We start from the raw sequence: 26,897 nt of genomic DNA on the forward strand, positions 1-26,897 counted from the left end.
GGAAGACGGAGAGAAATTGGTGGACGAAGAGGAACGGTGGAGCCCACCTAAGGATGCTGAAGAGCGGGCAAAACTCAGGAGAGTAGCGGTGGAGCCGGTGAGTGTTCGTGAACCAGGAGAAAAAGGGGAAGGGACTGAGGATGGTGGGAGGGTTACGGATATAGCGGGTAGAGAACCCAAGCAATAAGCATCTGCTAAAGTGCACTACTGTCCCAGGACACCCCCCTCATTTTTTACCCTATTATCCTATTATTTTGCTCACAGAAACAACTAGGGCATGCTGGGTCAGGGTGTTCTACTGCACAAACCACTTTACTCCCGTAGCAAACACGCAAGGAAGGTCTGCTATAGTGTGTTCCTGGCTGTCAAGTGTCATCTGGCTTCTCTACATTATAAAGCACCCCACTTTTTTTTGTTGTCATTCATTATTTTTCTTTTTGCGACACCGGTCGGATGTGGTGAAGGGTATACAACTAATTCCAACCCTACTGCCCCACAGCAACTGACGGCTCCCTTTTTCTTCTCTCTTTATGAGCCTCCGGGGAAGCTCACAGGACTCCGAAGACCAAGCTAAGATGACTGTAAATACCAACCAGAGCAGCCAGAAGGAAGACATTGTGACAAAAGAAGATGACACCTTTGTGACCCCCAAATATTTTCAATAATACTTGCACCATTGCTCATTACATACAGCCTCTGTGTCTGTTTATCTGGCCCGCAATCCCACGGGGGCATTAAAAGAGACAGTAAGTAACATGGGGATTGAATCAAGGAGAACAACTGAGTCAGAGCCAAATGTCTTGACCATGAGTGGATGACTAAATTGAAATTGAGATCTTAAGCATCTTTCCATGAGAGATAATATGTTTTTGGGTGGTAGCTGAGGGACACAGGACGTAGGATTTGTGATGTTGACCCATAGACATTTGTTGCAGGTCTTTATCAAGCTAATATTGGACCGTAAGTGGTGCCACTCTCCTTCCATTGATACAGAGCTGTTTATCCCACATATGGGTTTTGACTGGAGTTTGGCCTATCAGTGCAGGGGAGAACTAGATACAAAGAGGACATGTATGGCCTACCCTAATATTAGAGCATAAAACAGGAAGACATGGGTTGTGATGGTCTGGACAGTGGGGAAATACATAGACTACAGCACATCACCCTTCATCTCTGTCACAGCCTACCATCCCCAGGACGGGCACTTACTGATGCATTGTCTGTTGTGCCAAGTACTAGCACTCGTTTTTGAACTAATGGTACTTTCCTCCCAAAGGACACCTCTGTTAGATAACCTAAGCATCCAGGAACTAGTAATGGCTACCACTCAGACACAAGTTCCTCATCCTTTTTAATGCCATTTTGAGGAGAAGATGAAGCTGGTGATTTTGGGAGAATTTGCAGTGTACCAACATTGACCTGGGACCTCAATATAAGTCGCCGGACCTCTTCTCACATCAGGAAATTGGGCAGTATCAGTAAGGAATATGTGGGAAGGTAAGACTATCAACCAGAAAGATTGTTATTGAACATCAGTAGCTTGGTTCTGATGGATAACTGTTTCCTGCATCTTCTTAACCTCTTTAATCAATAACTAAGCATTACCTACAAGGTGGTGGGTCAGAAAACATAATCGAAACAGCAACTCCTGTAGAACAGATCTAGCAAAATGGTTATCTTTGAGAACTTCAGAGTCAAAGCAATAATGCCTGGTGAAGGTAGGGACCAAAGTCTATGTTGTAGTCCAGAAGACATCCAGGAGAGAAGCTATGATGAAGTAACAGCCTACAGCTTGGTGGAATGCTTTAATATCCTTAAGTGGCAGATTCTTGACAAGAGTGCACAGATCTTGATGAACAGTATGGTCCCACAGAAAATCATCCGCTTCTGAATCTCGCTGCCTTTCCTGATGAAGCTCTAAAATCCTCAAAAGCAGCAAACCTGCCTATAATCCTTCTGAAGCAGAAACACTACAGCATTGAGCCCATATACCCCTCTAGAGCATGGGCTACAAGCAAATACTGTACAAAACAAAGCTAGCTCTAGAAGACTAGATCAAAAAAGCATTGTTCAGACAATAGCACCTCGTTTGTTATTGAGAGATTATTATCCATCTAAGAAACTTTCATCATTTTTGATGACCTAGACAGATCGCTTTTCTGCGCACCCTTTATTATATAGGCTGAAGACGGCTGGAATGCCAAAAACCGGTCCTCGGAGGCTTGTTTCCGGTCCAGGGAAGACATGGCTTGGCAGTTCGGGCTGCACTGTTCCCATGAGGCACAGGGTCAGACTGATTTGCATATAGCCATGTCTGAACTGGGGTGGCAGAGTGGGCTAAAGAACGGTGATGGATTAAACCCAGATCTCTTGACTGGGTGTGAGTGTCTGATTGATTCAGAGGCTCTGTCCATCACCAACCCCTTTTGTACCCCTTTATTATATAAGACACAGCATCTTGACTTATATCATGAATGTAAAGTTATTTACTCATATAGGTATCAACATTTATCAAGGAAGTCATCATGTATTTTAAATACTGCACAATCCTTGCCAAAACATAATATTTCCAAGAAATTACGATCATTCCCAATTTTAGAATTTTGAACAATCATTAGATAATCCGCTGAAGGACAAAAGAGTTGTGTGTCCAATGTCTCCTAGTCATTAACCACAACTGTCTTCAATTCAACTGTATTTTTCTTTAGGTCTTATCCGTGGGCTCCTTATGGGCTCCTTATGGTGTGGATAGCAGTAGCCCTGCTGGCCTCTAGAGGATCAAAACCAAACTCCAAAAGATTGTGGATAGAGTGGTGATACCACTTCTCCTCCAATAATCATTGGGCCTCTGTTCTGGATCTGTGCTTTTTCCCTAGGTGTTCATGTGCTGATCCTGAAGGAGCCGGCAGCCCCACCAGCTGTGCAAACTCTGAGCTGACAGGGTCCAAGAAGGTTGGGGAGGCAGTGACAGTGGTCTTGCGAGTGGAATAATTTGCGGCAATGGCACAACATACCTTTTGAACAGCAGGAAGAGAGGGGCCTGGCCAGTATAGAAGGCTGAAAAGTAGGCTCCGAAAGACACTAGAGGCAGCATGAAGGACATGAACATGAGTGTGCTGACGCGCCTCATGGGACCCTTGAGAAAATGACCTAAGTGGTGGGAAGACATGCCGCTGATTCTGAAACTGTGTCCAGGAAGTCAGGATAAGGTGAGCGAAACACAGAAAGTCAGTAGGACTGGAACGATTCGACCACAGGCTCCAGTGGCAGTGCAGGGAGTGAATCCGCTGGCAGGCTTGGTTTGGAAGGCACAAGAAGTACTAACACCAGCTCACAGAATAGATATCCAATGTGAACTTGAGGGCTTCTGGGTGACTTATCTCTAGAAGAAGCTCAGTTGTTCTTATGTTTCTTCTGCTTATTTTGTCTGCTCAAGGAGTGAGACAATGGGGGGGTCTCATGCAGGCCATGGAGTGACACCTGTTTCTTATATCTTCACAGGTTCGCACCGTGACAAATTATGCCTCCCTCTTTTTATACTTCAGCAAGTTTCACATGATGTAAGAGTCCTGGTGTGAACGAAGGAAGCTAAGAATGAGAGTTGGCGATGGACATCAGTCCTCTCACTCCTTATAGGGCTTAATGGCCAAACGCTTTGAGGAGACATCCTGGGACTGTACTTAATGTACAGTGTTAGAATTTAAGATAGCTTAAGCACAAAAACACACTGAGTGAGAGAGCTCTACATCTGCATCGAAATCCAGAAAAAAGGGAACTGAAGCGGTCATGCCTGCGTGGATGCTATATGGCTTTGGTGGCACAACCAGGTATCACTTCCAGAAAAAACAAAAGCACCCACTACTGGCAACAAAGAGCTTTAAAGTTTTCCAGATCTAGTCTGGTGTCTGGGACAATTGGACAGGCGAGGAATCTGCATGTAGAAGTATCCATAAGAAAATTGTTTACATTAATGTCTTTGACAGGATTCATATGCAGTAAGTCTTTCACCAAAATGGCCACCACACTTCTGGTGAAGCCTGAATTCCCTTTTCTGCTATTTTCTGTCACAAAACCCAATACTTTTGACCACTTCAATAGATTACAACTAGTGACACTACAGCACCAATAAGCAAATAAGTATAAAGAGTTCATACCTATACTTAAAAGATTAGCATTTTATATTCTCTTGTGTTCACTTTGCGGCATCCACTCTCTTACAGCAAAATGTATTACAATGTTTATTGGGATTACAGTTCTTAATTTACTCTGAAAACAAAGTCAATATTCCCTTGGAGTAAAGTCCCTGATTGATAGTACTTGCTCCCATTCTCTTTCTATATTTTCCTGCATGCATTTGGAGCTACTGTTCCAAAAATACGATATATTTTACAGGAGAAAAAGAAAAGCATACAACTTCAAGATGTTTCACCTCACTTAATCCCATGTCAATATATTTCTTTTTTTGGACATCATTTTAGGTAGGCAGTAACAGTTAATGAGATTGTAATACCAGTGAAGCCTATGCCTCCAAATAAGAGTCTATTCTAAGAATATTCGTACACTTGCTCAGCTGCTATCGAAGCCTTGTGACGTCCCTTGACAGGTTATTCATCTTAAAACATACAATTTCTTCTCACCCTCAAAGGAAATGCCAAAAAAAAAGAAACAACATCTTGGGAAGTTGAAAAGCTATCAAAGTAGATACAAAACGATATTAGAAGTGGCTAGATGGTACACAAATCAAATGACTCCAAAATTAACCTAACAACATTTTCCCGAAAAATGTTACATGACCTGTCATAGCTAAGTGCAGAATTGCCAGAATCTTATAAAAACTATTTAATGGAAACTCACCGCGTTGGCTCGTTGATCCCAGTCATGTTTGTCATCAGAGAGAATTTCCCTTATTTTATTCAATGTTTCTTCAAGCTCCCGACTCGAATAGATCTGAAACAGCAGCAAAACAAAAAGCTAAGTTAAGGTATGTCACTGCACTATTTTTTTTAACATTCTATTTATTGGTTTTAGAATAAAATATCTTCCCTACATGGACCACAAGGCATTAAAATACCACAAGAATATCTATACATAATATTTCCTAATACTTATCAGTTATAGAATAAAACATTCAGTATATTATAAATATTACCACAAAATAATTAAATCACGGCTGTGGATGGGGTTTCTCACTTGTAAAAAGTGAATTGGGGATTATGGCAAAACAATACTAGCGTAGTAAATCTCAGAGTTTCACTCCCTCAAAAAGCAGCAGTGTACGCTGAAGCACAATCACTAATAGATAAGCTGTTAAAAGATGCAGCTTCTTTAACCATTAACTGAACTTTATGTTTTGTCACACAGTATATGTTATAGTGGTGTACAGATATTCGAATTACTAAAATCAGCAGGTATTATTAATGTTGTTGTCTTTTCAAGTTTTATCTCTTAGCTAATTTCAATCCCACCATAACAATCCAAACTCCTTGTTCAACCTTAATCCCACTAGTAGCAAAATAGGAAACCTACTACAGAATGCATCTACACCAAGGTACGTCAGTCTAGATAGGCAGAAAGGGGACACCAATTCAGTGACACCAGTTACCCAGGCTCGCTCTGTGATCATATTGTGCATTAAGGAGCATGGAGAACAAATATATTGATCATAGGCTGATGCTGCTGTTTTGTTTTTACTGCACCCTAGGGCATTGTTAACAGGCCCCAGTCCATGTGCTCTGACCCCTAAAACATGTTAAAATTCATTACACTCCTGTTTTGCATGTTTACCATACTAATTGGTTGCTAGTACATGGTACCAGATTGCACCCAAGGCTTGAATGTTGAATGTTTGAAGTAACGGCCAAAGTGTATCTCCAGGACTGCACCTGCAGCCAGCAAAAGCAGTTTTAAATCTGCCAATTCGACCTGGCAAAATAAACATTTTTCCGGCTAAAACCTTTTGTTTTATACTTATGAATCACACCTAAAGTAGTTTCTACATGCCCATAGGGCAATCACATGGTATTAAAAGGCAGGGCATTTGTACTTGTGTTTTACAGGCCGTGGCAGTAAAAAATATCTAGTCGTTTTTCAATGTGGTAAGGTTGGCTCTCACTAAGGAACACACTGGATGAAATATTAACACTTTATAAGGCCTAGCTTCGGTTTGGGAATAGCTTGAAAAATTATCCAAGGGCTCATTTTAATATCAATCGAATATCCAACTTAATGGTCAAGTCAGATTTTAGATTACCAAATTGTGAATGGCACTTTTAGAAAGTTGTAATTTCCTAACCCAAGCCAAATGTGCCTTCCGGGCAGTGACTAGTGTCAGGAGCTTGATGGCTCCCCTGTCATGAAATGTGTACTGTTCCCAGACAGTGGGAGGCTTGGGTATGGTAAGCTATTTCTCTCTCTGGCAAGATGGCTATCTTAGCCGTGCCCAGGTACTTAATTACCTTGTGACAGACAGATGTAGCTCACACCTGTGACTGCACCGTCTAGCTTTCTGCTAGACAGTCAGGGACCAATCCCAGTGGGAGGGGAGCTGTTCCCAAAACTGATTTTAAGTGACTATAAGGGATGGTTTGCCAATCATAACTACGCCTCTGGGTGAGCGGAAAGAGCACAGCACAGGGAAAGAAAGATTCTGCCATGTTGGTTTTAGATAGAGGGGAGAAGTCTGGGATATTTTACAGTAAACACATATGCAGTGCTGCAGAAATGGTGGGTAGGGTTACCGCTGGGGCCTTTTACCTCATTGGTTAAGGAGTGTCTGGGAGTTTCCACCAAAGACACATTGGCCACTTGACATAAATGTGGAACCCCAAGTGCCCTGCCCAGAACACCTCTGGACCTATGGTAGATGAAAGACTGCACCTGCGGGTGTGACCTGTCAGGTCACCAAACCCCGCACCCAAAGGCATGACCTGTTTCCACTTGTACTCAAGACTGAGATGTAGACTTCAGAGGTCAGTTAGCTGACATCCTATTAAGCTAAGGGGATAAAAAAGGTATGAGAAACCCTCTTTCTTGAAAAGCTCAGCTGGCTTGTTCCAAGCACACCTGCCCTACAGCCTGCCAGTAGTTTCTCCTTCAGTTAGTCCTGGCCTTTAAGAGGTTTCCTTAGGGCCCTGGGGCCTTAGTTAGGCCAAAACCTGGGAATCCATATTTTCAAGGATGTTCGCCTGGAGAACCAACGGACAACCAGCAACAACCTACCAATTCAATGCAACAAACCTGCATTGCTGCTGACCCATTGATACCTGTTCCAGCTCTGAGTTTTCCTGCAGCAGAAAATCGATTTCATTGAGACATCAAAGAAAGGGTACAGGGCCTTGTGGAGCCTTGTTTGTTTATGGCTTGCAGCTTTGCCCCAGTGGAGCAATCTGAGCGCCAAAAAGTGACTAAGCCTGTAAATTGACATTTTGACCACACAAGAGTGCCAAAAATATCTGGGCAGCGAGGTACCTTTCTTGGGCAAGAATTTTAAATTCCCCCTTCTCTGAGCTTTCCTACTTAGAGTCAATGGCTTTACCAGGACTTCATCTGACGCTATTCGGGCTTGTGGAACCCATCTCAACTTCAGACTACTGCCTTGCCCGCTGAGAATTTCTGACTTCCAGTTCGGGGAAAATGTCTGAACGGGACAAAACTGGTCTCCCTGACTAGTGCTCCGTCATGGCTGGCCTTAAATAAACCATTTTCCTGGCCTCCAGTTGCCTCCATTGGATTTTTATCATTTTGGTGTCATTTTGTTCATAAAATTTTACTATGTCTTTTATAACTTGTAGTGAGATTTTTATTGTGTTTTGACTTTTTAGCAATTTGGCACTTCTAAATGCATCACACAATTTCTTAAGGTTTGCCTGCTCCATGTCATACCTACCGGTGAGAGTTCAGGTTTAATTTACTGAAACCTTTACTGGACACCTTACAAGGATAGTACTATTAGTACTTGAGGTGGACTAGCATCAACCATAAACAATAATCTACTTTCTCGCAGGCATAATCTGTGTACTGATGGTTTACGATGCTGCTGTTTGCAGGAATTAATCCGAAGGGTTCCAGTAAGAGGTTAAAGATGATGGGAGGATGGTGGCCCTGGTATTCCAAATGAGACGTGGAAAAATTTGCACAAGCTTGCGTCAGTTGGTGAGATAGAATATGAACCCTTTCATGATAGTGCTACAACTTTTCTTGAGGATTCTTCAGACTAAAGAGGTGTCTTTTGAGTCCTATTGTGAAAGCTGGCAATAAGGTGATTCAAGATTAAAACTTTAAGCAGGCATTCTTGTGCCAGGATGGCAAAACAGCAAGTGACTATAATCAGAGTATTTAACAAAGGAGGTTAGAGGGATGTGATGTAAGTAAGGCAAGTGATGATAAACCAAATAAACTACTTAACTTCAGTGAATCCTTTTTTGGTAGAGACTATCTAACCACAGATTCCCGACTTTGCAAATTCTCCCAGGCCTAATACTGGATCTCAAAACTGTAGACAGCAATTTCCTCACAGGTCAGTAGATGGTGGTGTGCGACTCCACACCCTAATCCAACATTGGGGCCACTATATTTGCACCAACTCCGGATTCTGGCTTCGGGATTTTTCTGATCTCTGTCCATGCCGTCGGACACAAAGCCTATAGAAATCAGAATATGCCGGTGAGCAGATATCCAGAGTGAGATCTTATTAATAGAATGCATGAATCTATTCCACATATATGGGTGGAGGGTGCATCGGAGAGGAAACTGCAGTTCAATACTTTTTCATCCGGAAAAGACGTTACGGAAGGTAAGCAATTTGTTCTTCTGATACAGATTTATAATTGCAGATTCCTCACCTTGTGAACAGATATCAAGTCAGTCTCTCCCCAGGTATTGAGTCTATAGAATAGCCTGTACCGCCAAACCTGGCCATCCAGGCAATAGTGCTTCGGGAATGTACAGAGGGACCGCCACATAGCAGTCATGAAGCTATCCAGAACTGGCATGAGGCAGGTACATGCAAAGAGAGAGGCACCACTACTCCAAGAGACAAGGTTCCTTCTTAGACTATTAGTCTCAAATAGTTTCCCTTCATTAATTAATCGCAACTATCACTAGCAATTACGCTACCACACATACATGCATACAGCAAGTCTTGAAAGAGCCAAATATTGATAAAACCACTTTGCGTATTCAAATTTAATAATGAATAAAATTTCACATGAATACATTTAAATAAAACAATAGCAAAAGCTCATCCAAGATCAAATACAAAAAAGAAAGAAAAGGAGAGATAATACATAAGACATTCACATTTGTCATTAAATAGTGTTAACTGTAGGAAACAGTAGCAGTATAACATCGTAGAAGCACATTTCTATTCAAATATGCAAAACTGTGTTCCCAAATTTAACAACCACTAGGCGTCAAATCATTTCGGTGGATAGAATCGGATAAAAAAACAGTTCTAGCACTCCGGTAAATCCACCTCACTTTGTCCGTTGCTTACTCTTTAAGTAATACTATGTATCTGATGAAGCTGCTATAGATCTTATTAAAATCATCCAGCTATATACAGTGAAATTTCAGAGTCAACTTAGGTTCTCCATATCAATGTAGTTGGACTTCAATGACTCACAACTCTCACGCCAATTCATTTCAGATGGTCCACCCTCTGATGGTAGAGGGACAAATTGCGACTTTTAAAATCCATCCACTAGAATATATCATGAGCAGACAACTAATATGATAGGTCTGTTCCAGTGACTTTAAGAGCCTTAGCTGCCTTAATTGCGTCTGTTCTACAGTGTCAACCGCTATGGACATGAGGCCGTGCAGTGGTAGCAGCTTTCACTCTAGTGGAATAAAAGCAGAAGCCTTCTGGGGGCCACCTTGTGGCGAGCCCATAGCAGAACATAATAAAAAAGACAGTCCATTGGATTATGGTTCTGCACTCCTTTCCACTTTTTTGCTCTGGATGATGATCTCTGGTCTGATCCATGTAAAAATTGGTCACACACTGGAGCAGGCAAGGTGATTGACTGACTAATATTAACTACCTTTGGTATGAATGCGGCCTTCGTCTGGAGGACCAATTTGTCCAGGAAGAACGATGTGTATGACCATTGGCTATACAAAACCTGGAATTCATTCAGTCCCCTTCGAGATATAATGGCAACGAAGAACTCAGTTTTGATGGTGAACAGGCATAAAGAACAGTTTTGCATCAGTTTAAAGGGAATGCAAATCAGGTATGTGAGAACGAAATTAAGGTTCTACTGCGGCATCACAAAAGGTGATGGCAGGAGCATGTTGGTCAGCCCTTTCAAGAAATACATCACATTAGGTGATATGAAAAGTGAAGATTCATCTGGCAAACGTAAAAATGCAGAAAGATAACCCAAGACAGTTTGCATCCACGTGCTGGATGTAACAGGGAGAACCCCAAACAACAAACTTTTCCCAGTGTTCTGTGTGTACTGTTTTTATTAAATGGATGCCTGCCTGTCAATATCACATCAACCACTTTGGGAGAGAGATCAAAAGCCATCAAGTGTTGGCATTCAATCTCCATGCATGGCAGTACAGGTTGTGCAGGTTCGGATACAGGACCCGGCCCTGCTGCTGTGACAGGAGATCTTCCCAAAGTGGCAGCCGGATAGGAGGACAAACACTCATGGGCAGAAGTTCCGGGTACCACACTCTCCTTGCTCAGTCCAGAGCCACTAGAACAACTTGGGCCTGGCGTTTCTCATTCTTTTTCAGCACTCTGGGCTGGAGAGGTGGGGCAGGGGAAGTCCAAGCCCCCGCTGAATTGGGAAAAGTTGTAGAGGGAGAATTGCACTGGGAACTACAACGAGCAAAAGTTTTTTATGGCGGCAAACAGAGCTGGAAACACAGGCTTAGTGGCCGTATTTAAAAAAATAATGAGGGGTTCCAAGGAGGACCCACCCTAAGATTGTAAGTCCCTTGCAATTGTGTTGAGCTCACATATAATAATATAAAAAGACCCATGATTTGTGAACTCCGCTACAGAAAAATTGAGGCACTCCATTACCAATAACCAAGCATTATCAAAGAACTGTACCTGACATTGAATATACGGGGATACTCAAGGTGGCAGAAGAAGTTTGTTCCATCCGGATTGGACAAAGATGACAACAAAGTGGACTCTTTAAAGAATTGAAAATAAGGTATTCGTTGAGGATACATAAAATTATTAGTCCTGAAGAAGACATAAAACTATGAGCCCTGAAGAAGGTGCACTAAATTAATAGTCCTGAAGAACATGGAGTTGGGCAGATATAGGGATGCAGATGTCACATCTGGAGCGGGACGGATCTGGTGGCACCTTCTGCCTTGTTGGGAATAACAACAAGGAGATGGATGGAATGCTTGAATTAATCTCAGCCACTGGCAATCGCTCAGGCCGCATACCAATCCATCTTTTTGGGGGTGGGACAGAGGTACCTCCTAGTACTGGAATTTAGCGTTAGATGTGTGTGGACACGAGGATTGCCACAGGACACTCATCACACACACCTATAGCTTCAGAGCACAGGTTTAATGGGGCTCCCTTGGAACAGGGGCATTTTATATATCATTTTTTCTTCTGGGATGCCGAAAAGGGCAAAAACCTTCTAGAGTAGGGGGCAAACTTGGAGAATACAGTTGACTCCGTAATTCAACTACAAACTATTTACAGTATCCATCTATTAGTACTATTGTGAAGCAGCCACCTGGAAAACTGGCAAAATCCAGACTGACCTTCAACCAGGACAACTCGCAATGCTCCTTGATAGCCACAGGACCAGGGACCTCAGCTACACTCGTTTATTGGCATGCCCTGCAATGCCTTATGTCGTCAACAGCCTCTTCGAGGCTTGGGAACCATACTTTCTTACACAGTTGGGCTTTCACATTCATTGTCCCTTGGTGTCCTGCATGGGCTACCTTCATCACCCATTGAGCTAGTGATGCTGGTATGATGATCTGGCGTAGTAGTAGCCTATCTGGTATGGCCCGCAGTTCGTTCTTGACCCTCCAGAGCTGTGTCAGTCTAGTCTTGTCTGGAATAACCCACTGGTTGGCATCTTACAAGAATGTGCTCCCGTTCCCTCTTGGGAGGGTGGTGATGACTTTTGATGGTATCCTGCATTCAGGCAGAGTTTGGAAAACCACCTGGCCCCTCTGAGATCCACCATTATATCGCCTGTGGTGGGAGTGCCATTCTCATTAGATTGCCTTGATGGATAGGCACGTCACTGCACAGCCAAATTTGGCCTGGTTGCCTTGGTTTCTCTAGTACTACAATTAGGGACACCAATGGGGTGGTGGGGTGCACCTTTTCTATGACATTGAGCTTCTCCAATTTCTCTAGTTGCAGTTCAAAAAGCAGCTGTGCAATTCTGCAGCGCTGGATTGCCAAGGGCTTCACCGGCTTGTAGATGTGTAACTTCACTTGTGGCCTCTTCAGACATCTTATTCCTTTGAATAGATCGGCGAATTTGTATATGATGTTGTCCACTTGAGCAACCTGAACAGTCAGGTCTAAGATTACTAGACCAAGATCTTCAGTCATGTGGCACTCCACGACGGTCTCCAACTGTCCTTTGATAATGTGGAATTTGGCAGGGGTCTCTGTCTTTGCTTTGCACCATGACATATATCACTCCTAGCAGCAGGAGTGGTTTGTGGCCCTCATACGTATACATTTTGGTCATGGTGGACGACAGGATAGGTCGTGCCTTGTGTACTGTAGTTCGCTCATCACATTTAATGACACTGAGGGCTTTGACGACCATTCCTCCTACGCCTGGCAGGAGGTGAGTCTCTCTATTCGCTCTCCTTCGGTGTGAGGTGCCCAATTGCCTTTGAGGGTGTCATTTTCCCTCCGGTTTAGCAGGTCTTTGGTCTGTTCCAACAGACCCTTGTGAAATGGTTAGGGTTTCAGCACAGGAGCAGGTCTTCACCTTTGCCAGGCAGTCCTCCCTCCCACAATGTCTGTATAAGGCTTCAGATGCATGGTCCAGCGGTCTTGTGTGTCCTGCAATGGGTTGGGCAAGGAGGGCATCCACCACATTCATCTCCATCTCGATTGTGGGTTGTTTGGTAGACAGGGGGTTGCTCTGGTCGGACGCGAGAGCCATGTCCATTTCTGGTACATGTACATGTGATGGGTCACGAGACTGAGGGAGAACCAGAAAACTGTAGAGGCGGAGGTCAGGCTGGTTAAGAATGAGGCCTCTTAACATCGCAGATCTACAGCATTGGACGAGTCGCATGCAGTACTTTTGGGTTGATTGTCTTCGGTACACATACTTAAAAGTTCTTGCAGGTGAGCAAAGAAGCTGTTGATGGATTCGCCTTTGCGTTGTCATACTTATCCAATTTGAACCCCTCAAAGTCTTGGTTGAGTTGACGGTCAAAATGGGTATACAGGGCTCCGTCTGCTTTATCATAGCCATTCTCTGCGCCAATCCCAGTAAGGTGTTCAAAGAGCTTATATATCTCCTCCACCACATAAGGCAGCAGCTTGATTGTTCCGTTGGTTACTGGTGTTGCTCGGAAATAATTATGCTAGGTGGCATAGCCATGTTTTCCATCGCGGTGAAGCTGTGGATGGGTCCACTGGTTCACTGAAGGGTTGCAGCGCAGTGACTGAGTTGTGTGGATGTGAAGAGTTCCCTGGCTGCACGCCTGGTGCATGTGCTCCTACCTTCTCCAGTAGTGGCTTCATCAGCCATGGTGTGGAGTTGGCGTTACCCAATGTTGTGGGTTTGGCCTGGGCTTTGAAAGTGGCAGGGTGTAGTTGCTGTCTATTGGGATTCCCTCTGTCAAGGTGTGTGCAAGAGAAGCAGGTACCCTGCTGCGCTGCAGGGGTGCCTCTGTGCTAGTGCTGTGGTCAGCGGGGTGCATGTACTCACAGCGTGCATCAGCTATCCTGGGCTCTGGTGCTGAAGAGGCATGCTACTCTTGAGCTTCTTGCTTGTCCCCTAGCTGTCCCACTAGTGATTCTTGGAAAAGAATGTGTAGAGCCTTTAGTGGTCCATGTGGAGAGCAGTTATCTGGGCCTGAGCGGCTGTTTGAGCATTATTGATACGCTGGATGGGGTGTAGACATGCTAGTGCACAGTAATGCGGTGCACGTCCCCGGCCCAGATGTGCTGTTATGCACGTACTGCTTCAGCCGTGGAAAATGCTCATGCAGCTGCGGACTACGAAAGTCAACACCAGCAGGTGGTCATTCGCTTGCTGCAGGGCTGCATCCTTGTCGCTAAGTGTTATGTGCCACAGCACTTGTGGTATGCCTGATGCGCAGCGCGTAACACAAGCTCACACTCACTCTTACTTTAGCTATTGAAAGCAGCCTTTATCCTGTTCTTTATACTACATTGGCTGCACCGGACATTGGGGTTGCATTCAGCTTTATGTGGTTCTGGATCAGTGGATCAGGCCGGGTGTCTCACTACAGACGTGACATTCCAACGTGCAAGTGAATTGCTATAAAAATTCTCCAGATTAGTCAGGTGCCTGGGGAAAGTCAAAGTTGAGGAATCTGCAGCTAGAAGTTTCGATCTGAAAATGACTGATTCAAACGCCATAGTGAAAAACATGCCCAGGGCTTACTGGTTGAATTACAGAATTTTCCTCAATTTAAATTTTTAGCAACTCTCCTTGGACTATATATCTAAAATACTTCAAAATACTCTGATGGACGCCACAAACTTTAATTTAACAATAGCACCTCTTGAATTTGCCCAGACTTTCCACATGTTCAAACTAAGGTGTATACTTTGCTCTTCTCTGGATAACCAGCTTACTGTGTCAGTATACAAGAAGGCTAAAAGTATAATCTCTTTCTTTAACGTTCAAATTGGTTTGCTCCTGAACTCTTACCTGCACCATAAGGACAAAGGAGAAAACAGCACCAACAAGAAACTGAGCAAAGTCTAAGAAACTTAGCTACTTAGATCCTACACATATTTTCTCAGTACCACAGAATGAAGTTGAGAACCTGGCCAATTGTAATAAGAGGTAATTAAAAAATTATGGTTTAGCGGTTAAGGCAGCATTACATTAACCAAGGAATGCATTGTGTACAAAACCAAGAAGACGATTGGAAGGGACTAAACAGCAATTATTGTTTCAAGTGTTATTATTCCTGTATAGCTACATACTGTCAATAAAACTTTGCAAATCAATTTTATGTTCAAACGTTATACAACATAAGCATAATTGCCTGCATACACACTATGGAATGCAAATGTTATACCCATTGTTACAGACCAGGGGACATTTCCGGTTCTAATATTCTCTGAGGAGAATTAACCATCCATACCACTCTTTAGAATACAGAGATGCAGCTTTACTAAAACAAATCTAAAATTCACACAAACAGTAAGTGCAAAGGGACTGAAAAAAGTGAGAGATGCCCAACCTGCACTGAAGGAACATCAGTAAATGCCTTCACAAAATCATCTTCGTCAAGCGCTCCAGCACCCCCTTCTTTAGCTGCACCTAAAGAAATAACAAAAGAGATTTAGAAATTGAGAAAGAGAGGGGTTGTGCAAATACCCACAAATTAACATTTACCACATGTATCTGTGATCAAGGCATTTAAGACAATGATATTAAGAAAGTAATAAAAGCATGTTTAGTAAACAAATGAGGACCACTTTTTAAAAAAAATATATTTGTATTGATTTTCTTTAACAAGATACAGATATACATGTAACACTTAGGACATTTCGCTCTTTCGTTTGGCATACATTTATTACACAACAGCGCTTGGTAGGTGGTTCTTGGGTGGTTATAACATCTAAAGTATACATATAACATATAAGCGTTCGGCTGTTGGTTGTGGGTAGACCATCGAACACAGTGGGTGGTTTACGCTGTTAGCTTTCTCGCTGCTGTCTACGGTGGTTTGTATGGGTCCAGAAAGCTATCTAAGGATGACCACATCTCTCTGTTGGGTTCTCTCCAGGGTGTGTGTCTTAGCGAAGCCCCATACCCGGGATGCAACCTTCCTTTTCCTGACGTGGCTCCTTTAATTGGGTACTATCACCAGAGGACTCCGCCCGGACTACTCACAGCCAATACCTGACAAGGAAAGCCCGACGTCAGAGAGAGGAAGAACAGAATCCCATAGACGCCGTTGGGTGGAAGAGGCGGAGTCCGCAACTATGGAGGTGGAGACGGAGATAGCAGGCGAGGGTGTTTTGCTGCTGGTCTTGACAGCGAGACACTGAGGTCCAGAGAAGCTGGAAGAGCCAGGAGTCCAACAATTCCACGCGTCGCCCTGCCATGCTCCTGAAGGAGCGTGGCTCACACAGGTATGTGCACAGCTCTCAGGGTGGGCTGGGAGGAGGGAGAAAGTCAGTAGTAGCAGGCAAAGAGTAAAAAACCCTAGCCTATCCGACCAACCTCCCTTTACAACTGCACGGACCTAGTGTCTTGGGCCCGTGGCACTCGGTAAACCCTCACTTCCCATACCCGAAGAGGTACCCAGATAGGCCCTCTCGCCGACTACCTTTCTTCTCTTTCCCCGAGAGCTACCAAATCTATGAGCCAAAAGAAAGAAAACGAAACCCGGACCCTGAGGAAAAGAGTATTAAAGAAGGATAAGAAGTATTATCCTTATCAAACCCTGGCTTATGCTACACACAGTGTATATAAAGAAACAAAAGATACTCACATCAGCTTTGTTGTGGAACTCGATCCTTGCAAAACCTCACATATGGCAAAGAGGAACACTGTTTTGAGAGAACAGGGAACAGCTGTGAAGTGGCTCAAAATGAGTGCACATCAGATTTGTGAAGCCCAGATTTCCATAAAAAAGGCCAAAAGATGCCATTTAAATTTGTCCGGAGCAAAGTCTTGCCAGGCAAAAGGCAAAATAAAGAACAAAATGTCAGATAACCTTGCCTGGTGGAGCATTAACTGCTGAGTGCTGTACCTAGCCACACATTTGTCCCAACAACAGTTTTTTGTCAAGAGACTCCTGACTGGCCAAGATGGCGCCAACCACCGCCAGAGAAAGGTTGAAGGTGTTCAGCTGCTGCAATATCTAGGCATGTGGTGAAAATTGTGAAGGCCTGGGTGCAGAACTCTGTCCTGTTGCAACCTCTGGTCCTCCCAGAGAGGTAGACTGATTAAAGGACAGATGTTCTGACTAAGGAGCTCTGGATACCATACTTTCTGTAACCAATCCTGGGCCACTTGGACCCGGTCAATTGTGATCTTCTTGAGAACTCGTTTGCAGGAGTGGTATCAGCAGAAAGGCATACAGGGGTACCAAGTTCCACTCAAGATGGACCGGGTCTCTCAGTGAATGACGCTTTGGGAACTCCAACGTGTAGGAGTACAGACGTTGCTAATTTTCGGAATTGGCAAACAAATCGAGCCAATGTTCTCTCCAGTCTCAGAATAGACCTTGCGCCACTTCCGACGGTGTGTCTGGTTGATGGCTCAGTTTGTCTACCCTAGCATTCAACGACCCTGCCAGGTAGTTCACCAGCAGAAAAATTCCTTCAAGGTCCACCCTTCTCCAGAGGCCCAGGGTCCATCACCCCACCCGTCCTGGTTGTTGCACTACTATATAGCAGTGGTGTTGCCCATGAGCACCTATATCAGTCTCCGCTTGATTAACAGAAGGAAGACTTTCCACGTATATGGCCCTCAGCTCCAGAAGCTTGATATGGTGTGGGACTCTTCAGTAGGCCAGAGGCCTCTAACCTCCACCTCATTGGTTGCCACTGTCAACTCTGGGTGGAATGAGGAGAAGGGTCTCTGGCAGTCCAGTAACCACCACTGCAGATCTATTGCAGTCTCGTCCAAGATCAGGACATAGTCAGAGAGGTTCCATTGATGTTTGGCCCACTTAGACTTCAGGTCGCAATGCAGAGCTAACATGTGACACCTAGAATGCTTAACCAGCAGGATGTAGGAGGCCATCAGTCCCAGTAGCCTCAGAGTTGACTTCACTGAAATCCAAGATAGAAAATCTGGATGTCTCGGCCTCTCTGAGACATCCAGAGGCACAAAGCTGAACCATGTCTAAAACGGCACCAAATAGGGGAGCGTCCGATAAGAAGTCAGGTGTGACATTGGCACAGTGATAGTGAAACCCAAGGATAACAGGAAATTCGCAGTCGCCTGGCGGTGGTTGAAAACTGCCTGGAGTGTGCCCACTTGTGAAAAACAGTTGTTAGGGTAGAGGAAGACTGAGACCCCTCACCTCCGAAGGTGTGCAGCTACCACTACCATCACTTATGTGAACACCTGAGTAGCACTGTTTAGACCATACGGGGCTGGAACTGGAAATACTACTGTCCCACCATGAACTGCAGGTTATTTGGAAATAGGCATCCTGCAGTTCCAACTCCACTATCCAGTCTCCAGGGTCGATGTTATGTTATGTTATGTTATAACAATTTATAGAGCGCACAGCGACTCCAGCGAAGGAGCATCCCGGCGCAGAGACACGAAGCAGTCATAACACAACATGGAGATACTACTACAGAAAAGTACTAAAACAGGGAAGCTAAAATAGGAAGGTTTTTATGGCTCTACGAAACGACAGCAAGTCCTCCATCAGCCGAATTTCAACTGGGAGGGTGTTCCAGATTGACGCGGCTCTCACCCTGAAAGAACGGCCCCCCATCCTGCTGAGCCTAAATCTGGGGACAACAGCGAGGGCCTGACCTTGAGATCGAAGATTACGAGTAGGGACATAGAAAGAGATGGAGTTGGCCAGGATCTCAGGGCCTATGCCTCTAAGGATTTTGAAGGTCAGACACAAGACCTTGAAGAGAATACGCTTCCTAACCGGGAGCCAGTGCAGGGAGCGGATGACATGAGACACCGGGCAGAACTTAGGAAGTCCAACGATGGCTCTCGCCGCGGCGTTCTGCACCCGCTGCAGACGGGTTAGCTCAGCCTGGTTAGCCCCCGCCAGCAAAGAGCTGGCGTAGTCCAGACGAGAGATGGCAGACAAGACCATTTTGAATTTTTTTCGGATGAAGGCGTTGAGGGTGTGGGTATAAAATAGGACTCAGGCCTTCTTTGGCACCTGAAATTAGTAGAATTAAAAACCACGACCGACTTCTGCAGACAACATATAGATAGTTCTCCGTCAGTCAGTGGGGGGACAATGGAACATTTGACAGCATGGAAAGGAAGAGTAAAGTGCACCCATTCAGAACAATTTGCAGGACCAACTTGCCCAATGTTACGAGCAGCAGAACCCCGCAAGAATTGTCGAATTCTACCTCCCACTGAATAGCTATGCTCCACTAATGGCACACTAAAAGCGTTTGGCAGGTGGGGATGCAGGAGGGGTGAGGGGCAGAGGACTGGGTAGTGGCCTGACCTTGACCACATGAGTGCCAAGACCTCAACCGCTGGTGGGGTTGGCGAGGAGGGACAGATGAACCAAGAGAGCATGTGATGGCCCTACTCTTTTTTAACTGCTCTAAATTGGAATGAGCTTGTCCCTTGTGCTTTGTCCCCGGAAGGGCAAGTCACGTCAAAGGGCATGTCAATGAGGGATGACTGGACACTGACTGAAAACCCAGTGGACTGCAGACAAGCATAGTGCAGAATGGCTACACTAGTGCCAATGGCCTACCTAATGGAATTAGTGGTGTCCAAGGCACTACAAATTGTGAACTTGGCCACATCACAACTGCCCTGTATAGCCTGGGTGAGAACAAGCCGGAGATCTTCACCCCTGGAAAGACTTGAGACACGGAATCACAAAGTGTGGGAACAGGGCCCCAGGAGGTAGATAGCATTCACTGATGTAACAGCAAAGTTAGTGGACAAGAAGAGTCTCCTTCAAAGCATCCCCATCCGTTTTGACTCTTTACCGGGTGGTGCAAGTTGCAAATGTGTTTGAGTTTGTCCTTATTGTAGATGCCTTCACCACAAAACTTTCAGGGAAGGGGTGTCGACGTAAAACTGCAGTGTTGCAGGAGGCAGGACGGTGGCATATGACAGTTGACCAGGGGGCAAGAGCAAGGTTTGGCCCACACCCCGAACAGGGTAATTATAAGTGCCTCGATAAAAGGCAAAATGGCTCAGTTGATGTATGCCCCAGCTAGAGGAATTTTGTCAGGACGTTGGTCTTGACCGCCAAGGTGGGAAGCTAAAGCTCAAGGGCTTTGGCTGTGGCCGCCCTATACATCATAATGACGTAGAAAGCGCCCTGAGAATCATGGAGACCACTAGCTTCCTGTAGGCCATTATACTAATTCTCTTTGTGGTGTCGCAGGGATTCTGCTCCTACACAGAACTGTGCATAGAGACTTGGCACCTCAGTGAATTAGGGTGTGCCAAAACTCACCTTAGAAGCCAAAATCCCCTACAAGACTAGCAATCAGTGTCTCATTGGTTCTTCATTACCCCCAATGATTAGACAACCCAGAACATGAACTTAGAATAACTCAGGTAACGCGAACACACGAACACTCTTTCGTTATACTATCATACCAGTCCAAAACGAGGAGTAAATGAAGACATGTGCAAGATTCAAATATTTATTTCTAATGCAGTGTTCTCAGGCGCAGTATCTTAGCTAACACAAGCAAACATATTATAAGCAACAAGTGTATCAGCATAGTTACTATACCATAAAATACAAAGGGTGAAAGCATGTTAAAATACTAAAGGGAAGCAGTGGCGGCTGGTGAAATTTGAAAGTGGTGAGGCGTAAAACAATTATCGTACTACACTGTGGCGAGCAAGCCTGAACCACCTATGGGAGGTTTGGGGGGGAACTTGCCCTGAGAAAAATTTGAAAAACAGTGGGCAAATGGTGCATTTTCAAGCAAATTTGAGAAACCAGGAAGGTTGAGCAGCACTCCTGCTAGGCTTAAAATTTACATTCAATTTGTTCACAATCGCAGTACAGAGATTTGTCTGGTGCCTTCTGTCACAGGATAAGCGATGGGCTTTGTGTCCTGACACATATTGTAAAACTTATTTTATTTACCTTAGCACACAATACATTATCGGACTGTTAGGATTTAGGGGCATTGTGTAGGAGGTAAGCACTGCATCCCCTTTGGCATAAATATTATCCTGGTTTGCAGCCACCTTTTCATACTGGTGAAAAGTTGGAGAGACACATTTTCCCAAAGTTAAGAGTTTTTGGCGCATCTACAAATCAAATCTGGAACCTCCCATAATCCTAAACAAAAAGGCAGCTTTCACCCATGATCAATAAAACCGTACGTCTCTGCAATATTTCACTTGTAAATATACTGCACTGCAAAACTGTGGTTGCTGGATAATGAAAATATACTCAATGTTAATGAAAGTGCGCTATGCTACTGCACCATCAGTTAGTACAATATTTGTGCCAGTGTGGCCCAAATGCCCCACCAACAACATACTGCACTCTTACTACACTCATGCTAAATGAGTGGGGCCTGTACTATTGCCTGAACCATTACAGCGTTATTGACTTTTACACTTGGGCAGCGACACATGCTTCAGTACAACAAAATCAGCCAGCCACAGAAAAAGGTCCTATACATTTTTTGCCTCATTATAATGATCAATTTTACACCGCGCTATTGCCGCTGTGCTTAATGGGTGCTAGTGCATGCCATCCTGAGTTCACATCCTCCTGAGTTTGCTAGTATGTGCCTGGGTGTGCTCTTTGGTGTACTAGTGGGAAACACTGTGTAGTGCACATATGTTTCTTACTGAATGCACTTTTTCCTGAACCTGCAGCGCATGCTTGTGTTCTCGGGTGCTGGACGAGCGAGCGCACAATGATGCTTGACAGATGGGAACCCCTTTGTCTCTGATCCTGACTACAGAGCACTAGAGTAGTGTGCGTGCTCTTGCAAGTGTAGTGGGTGCATTATTTTTTGTGTCCCACTGCCTGAGTCTGGCTGTGAACACTCTGTCCTCTACATAATTTTGTCTTGTGTGGCTCAACATAAAATATTCCCCAGCATCATTAATAACAGCCTTTCTCCTCGTGCTTGTATGGCTACTATTAGGGCCTGGTTCACTTCTTTTCACTTTCTAGTCTTTCGCCTCCCTGGCTGAGAAAGTGGCTACTTTCAGGTGCTATGGCTTTCATTCGCTGCAGGTTGTGGGGGGTTAGATGTAAACTTAACCAGGGAGTAAAAGACGGGAAGGGCAGACAACACTCATAGCACGTCGTCCCACTCACTCAGCCTCTCATCTTTTGATGTCCCCCAACCCCATCATTCTGCTGTTATTTTTATCTCTAACAGGAAAGTAGTAAAACAAACTTATTAGAGACATCAAAGGCTGGCTGCCACATCACTGCCCAGCCTTGTCTCTTAGACCTGGAGTGTTGGCTAAACTTAATACGATGTTGCACCATCAGGGTTAGTCTACTAAACAACCATAACCATTCCTGCTATTTCCACCATTTGTACTTAGAGCAAACACATAATACTGCAAATTTCACTAACCACATTTATTACTGCTTGCCTCGTAATATACATTTGTGAATACAATTATCAAAGTTTTGCAGATTTGCATAACTAATGCTGACAAGGATTTAAGCAACGGCAGTGCATACCGTTCCTAGTTAGTCCTGGGCAGCAACCGTGCATCCACATATCAAGATTTTACTTATGTTCCACAAGCGAATGTGCTAAGTACGCACTGATACAGAGTCTGGTCGTCGTGACCTGTACTGGACCTCCATGTTAAGCGTGTTGTTGACCCTTTGAAATAGAAAAAGAAATGCCGGGACACATTTCTTAGGTACACTTTTAACCTGAGTGACGCAGCTGAGCCTTTATGACTGGAGGGAGCTCTTATTTACTTGAAACACACGTTTTAGGGAAAGAGACCTGTCTGTGGCAGTGGGAGCTAAATTTTGCAGGAAGCTTAGTTAAGCTAACGCAAGTATTGAGAGGAGTTTAAAAACAAAATAAAAAACTTACCGGGTCCGCGCTGGCTGCTGCCTCTGCTCCGGGGTCCCGTTGGCACCTGAGGAACAGCCGTGTCTCCGTCACTGCTGGCAACACCTCGCTCTCAGCCAATCTGATTGACTTAGGGCAGTGTTACGCTCTGCCCATTAGGAGACTGAGGTTTGAGCCTTTGCTCAACCCTCGCTCTCCTAAAGGGTATGCGCCAGCAGCAAAGACACTAGTGCGCATGAGTGGACACGGAGGAAAATTCGACATCCATCCCCACTCATGCGCACTTGTGGTGACAATCATGTCAGTCAACATGACGTGGACCGTCCACCCCTTCAGACTCTGAAGGGGTGGGCGGTCCGACGTCATGCTGACTGACATGATTGTCAGTTCAACCTCGGCCTCTTTGAACTTGAGTAACCTGAGAGTTTACTTAAGTTCAAAGAAGCTGAGGGAGCTGTGCGTGCGGGCGGCTTGTGATGCAACGCCCCAGCGCCCTTAATGGACGCACCGCCACTGAAGGGAAGAAGTCTAAATAGCACCTCAGGCTCCCTTGCTAGTATATTATATTATATCTACAGAAGGTCTCTTTGGGTTTTAGAAAGGCGACCCCATACCTCTGGTCCTAGTAGAAAGGAATCGCATCATCTTCTACATCAGCTCTCTGCATGCGAATGTTCTTCAAGTGTGTTTGCATGCTCTGCGCAGTGCATTATTAAACACGCCAAAATCAGAGTTGGCCACAGCTGCATATGTGTTATGTCTAGGACGTGCGCTGATCAGACCGAACAACAACCACTGTGTTGAAATAATCTTGAAGGCCTCGGCACTTACTGTTCAGACATAGCTTACCAAGCAAAGCTGATACAATAGGAAAACATATTATTCTTGTATGAAGCAAAATATTCTACTAGACTCTAAACATTTATAATAATATGTGCTGTGTGCAAAAGCAGCAGAAAGGAACAAAGGCGTTTAAACTTCTAATAAGCTCATGCTAACTTAACACAGTGTAAAGGCAAAGCCCATCTCCATGACTGTGGTATGTCGGGTCAATCTCATCAGCTGCATGCAGGGTACTTATTTTGCCTTGAGAAGGTGGCAGATCAAGTGAAGGAACTGGTGCAGCTACAGCATCTGAGCACTGCCTTGGTCAAACCTGAGCCAACTCTGAGTCAAAAAGGATAATAAGTACCTCATCTTCTGCCGTCGATGACATCGATGTCAAAGTGCAGAGAACTTGCATCGATTATGTAACCAGTGTCTGATTTGGAGCTATTAGAACCAGTCTATTGGAGCCATAACAGGCCCTGGAATAGTTTCAGAGGGTACAACTAGCACAGACGGAGTGGAGTTTATATAGGCTCTGTACTTAATTTCGGGAGCTGGATGGTGTCAGTGCAGAGCCACACGCACCACATACTGGCATGCAGAAGTGCCGCTGAAAAGTTTCTGGATCCAGTCTGACCCCTGGGGAATATTCAAAAGTTGAGGAATCTATTGCTAGGATTCCCAATCAAAAAGAACAAACATGCACAGCTTGTTCTTCCTGTAAATACGTGCCTGCAGATTCTTTACATTAACCATACCCATAGCTTTTAAGAAAGATGATAATCCAAGGAGGCTTGCAGGAAGTCCTTCAAAGAAACTAGAAGTAGATGATGCTGCCTCAAACAATACATGTGACATTTCCTGTTTGAGCTTATCACAAACAGATCAGTTTGTGGAAAGCACCACATAGCAAACACCTGATACATCTCTTAAACCAACCCCCACAAGTAGTGTGCAATGTCTGCTGAGGCTGTCCACTCACTAAGTCTGAAGTCAAATTCCCCCTCACCATCAAATGAACTTCTTGAGGATCAATCCCTCTATGCCCCAATGCTAGAACAAGCCTGCACTTTAAAAGGGAACCCCACACCTCCCCACTAAATCCATAAGTGCAGGACAGTAGTGTTTTCTATTAACATCCAAATCTGCTTTGCGCTAAATGCGGGGAACCAAGACCTTCAATGCACACTTCACAACCCCGCGCTCATGAATATTGATAAGTAGAAGATGTTCTTTGTTGGTCCAAAGGGCATTGAATGTCAAACATTTGATGTGCACCCTCGCAATCATACAGAGAGACATCTCTACCCAGAGTGAGCTAGGGCCATGGACTCAAGAATTAGAAAAAGATACCTTCGCCCTGAAACAACTCCGACATTGGAGGATTCCTATGAATTGTTTCTTGAAGCAGGTCGTAAAAGTTTTTGTTTTACAGTATAATGCCCACAGTAGCGAGTTCCTCCCTAAGTATGGACAAATGTGAATGTCCTGACAATGGAGATGTGCCACTACCACTGCCATTGCCATCAACCTGGGAAATATTCAAGGTTGGCATGTGATGGGGGGAGTTCAGCAGATAGAAGTTAGTTTTTGCAGGACCAAAGAGATAAGCCAATTTTGAGCTTGATCGGATGAGATAATATGCTTAAGAGTGCCATTTCGAGCATCTTTTTCAACAATCTATTTAGAAATCTATGAGCCAGAACAAAACTCAATCTTCCGATCTTTCTTGGGCACCAGAAACTTCCTGCTTGCTCTGGGAGTGACTCAACTTTTTATCTCTTGGTTAAAGGGGACTAGATTGCAGTCTTTAAAAATGTTTGATTGAGGAGGGGAGGCAGGGAGAACAGAATGGCACAAAATCTGGAGCAATCAGTGGAAGGGCCCAAGTAGTGTGAAGTTATCCTCTGCCGTTGAAAACCAAAATACAGCTACATGACCCCTCTACTGGTATCTCAAGGTGCAGGCAATAGAAGTCAAAGAGGTTTCGTGGTTTGGGTGGTAGATGAATGGAAAGGAGATGGCTGTCCTTTTTCCTGAGCCTCTGCTCAAATTATGAGAAGATGGGCAGTTCTTGCTTGTGCAATGGAGACTGCATCTGCTGGTAGCTAAACTAGTGGCTGCAGCCCTAAACTCCCAGTACTATCTAGGAAAGAACTTTGTAGAAAATTAATGACTCAAACAACAAAAATAGCATACCTTTGGTGTACACATTTCAATGAGTCCATTTTATCACCAAATTGGTACTTGAAATGGAAGGACATCTCCAGCAATGGGGCCTTGAAATCCTCCTAGAAGAAAGCGCCCCCCTCCCCCCCATTAAGGAGTGTCACGTAATCCAGTCCGCAAATCTTACCAGGCCAAAAACACATTGTATTTCTTTACGCTAGCATGTAGCAAGCATACATATGTACTGTAACAAGAAAAGATGATACAGAGCGCATGATCTATGGTGGGCTGCTCATTTTGTAGAAATGTAAGCTGAAAAGATTGTAGGGACTTGCTAAGAGGCAGCCATCTTGTTGGCTGCCTGTGCTATTTTGACTACTAAGAACTTTGGAAGTGAACTCCAACATGGAAGAAATACGTTTTCCGGATTTAGCTGTACCTTGTAAATTCATTAAGTCGCAATGAATTAGATGCCATTATTGTTGATTGTTAATGACTCAATACATGTAGTTTAGTAATTTAGCACTTTCCAAAAGATTAGAGACTGTAAAATTATGTTTTAAAACAAAAAAGAACAAAAGTTACTTACCTGTAAACTGTGGTTCTCCAGTATTAGTATCTTTCATAGATTTACATGCTTGAATCATTCCCCTCGAAGAGAGAGTCCCACGGTACATAAAAATAGCAATGTACATGCATAACATAGCGAATATGCTACTTACCAGTGTACATCTGTTCTTGGCATATAGGGCTGCTGACATTCATATCTGTGCATAGATCGCCGCCTAGTGTTGGGTCCGGATGATTGCACCTTGTTGTCCTGGAAGAGTCTTCGAAGTATCACGAGATAGGTGGCTCCTCCCCTGGACTACAGTGCGCATGGGCATCGACTCCATCCACAGATTGTTTTCAGCCATTGTGGCCAAGATGGAGTGAAACTAAATGAAAGATGACCATGCTAGAAGTATGTGTGAATTCTGCAGCTGCTACAGGC

At 44.4% G+C, this 26,897-nt stretch overlaps 1 protein-coding gene across 48 annotated transcripts in view; it reads right to left on the reverse strand.

Moving 5' to 3' along the window:
• Positions 1 to 26,897, reverse strand: part of CLASP2 (cytoplasmic linker associated protein 2) — a 1,795,600-nt gene that overhangs the window by 1,138,312 nt on the left and 630,391 nt on the right. For all 48 annotated transcript variants that reach the window (XM_086964693.1, XM_086964694.1, XM_086964709.1 and 45 more), the window contains 2 exons: positions 15,424 to 15,503; positions 4,855 to 4,947 (listed from right to left, as the gene is read on the reverse strand). In XM_086964693.1, coding sequence (XP_086820819.1) covers positions 4,855 to 4,947; positions 15,424 to 15,503 — 173 coding nt within the window. The remainder of the gene's footprint in view (positions 1 to 4,854; positions 4,948 to 15,423; positions 15,504 to 26,897) is intronic.

The sequence above is a fragment of the Lissotriton vulgaris genome, chromosome 4_1 (genome assembly GCF_964263255.1).
Source record: "Lissotriton vulgaris chromosome 4_1, aLisVul1.2, whole genome shotgun sequence".
Classification (NCBI taxonomy): Eukaryota; Metazoa; Chordata; class Amphibia; order Caudata; family Salamandridae; genus Lissotriton; species Lissotriton vulgaris.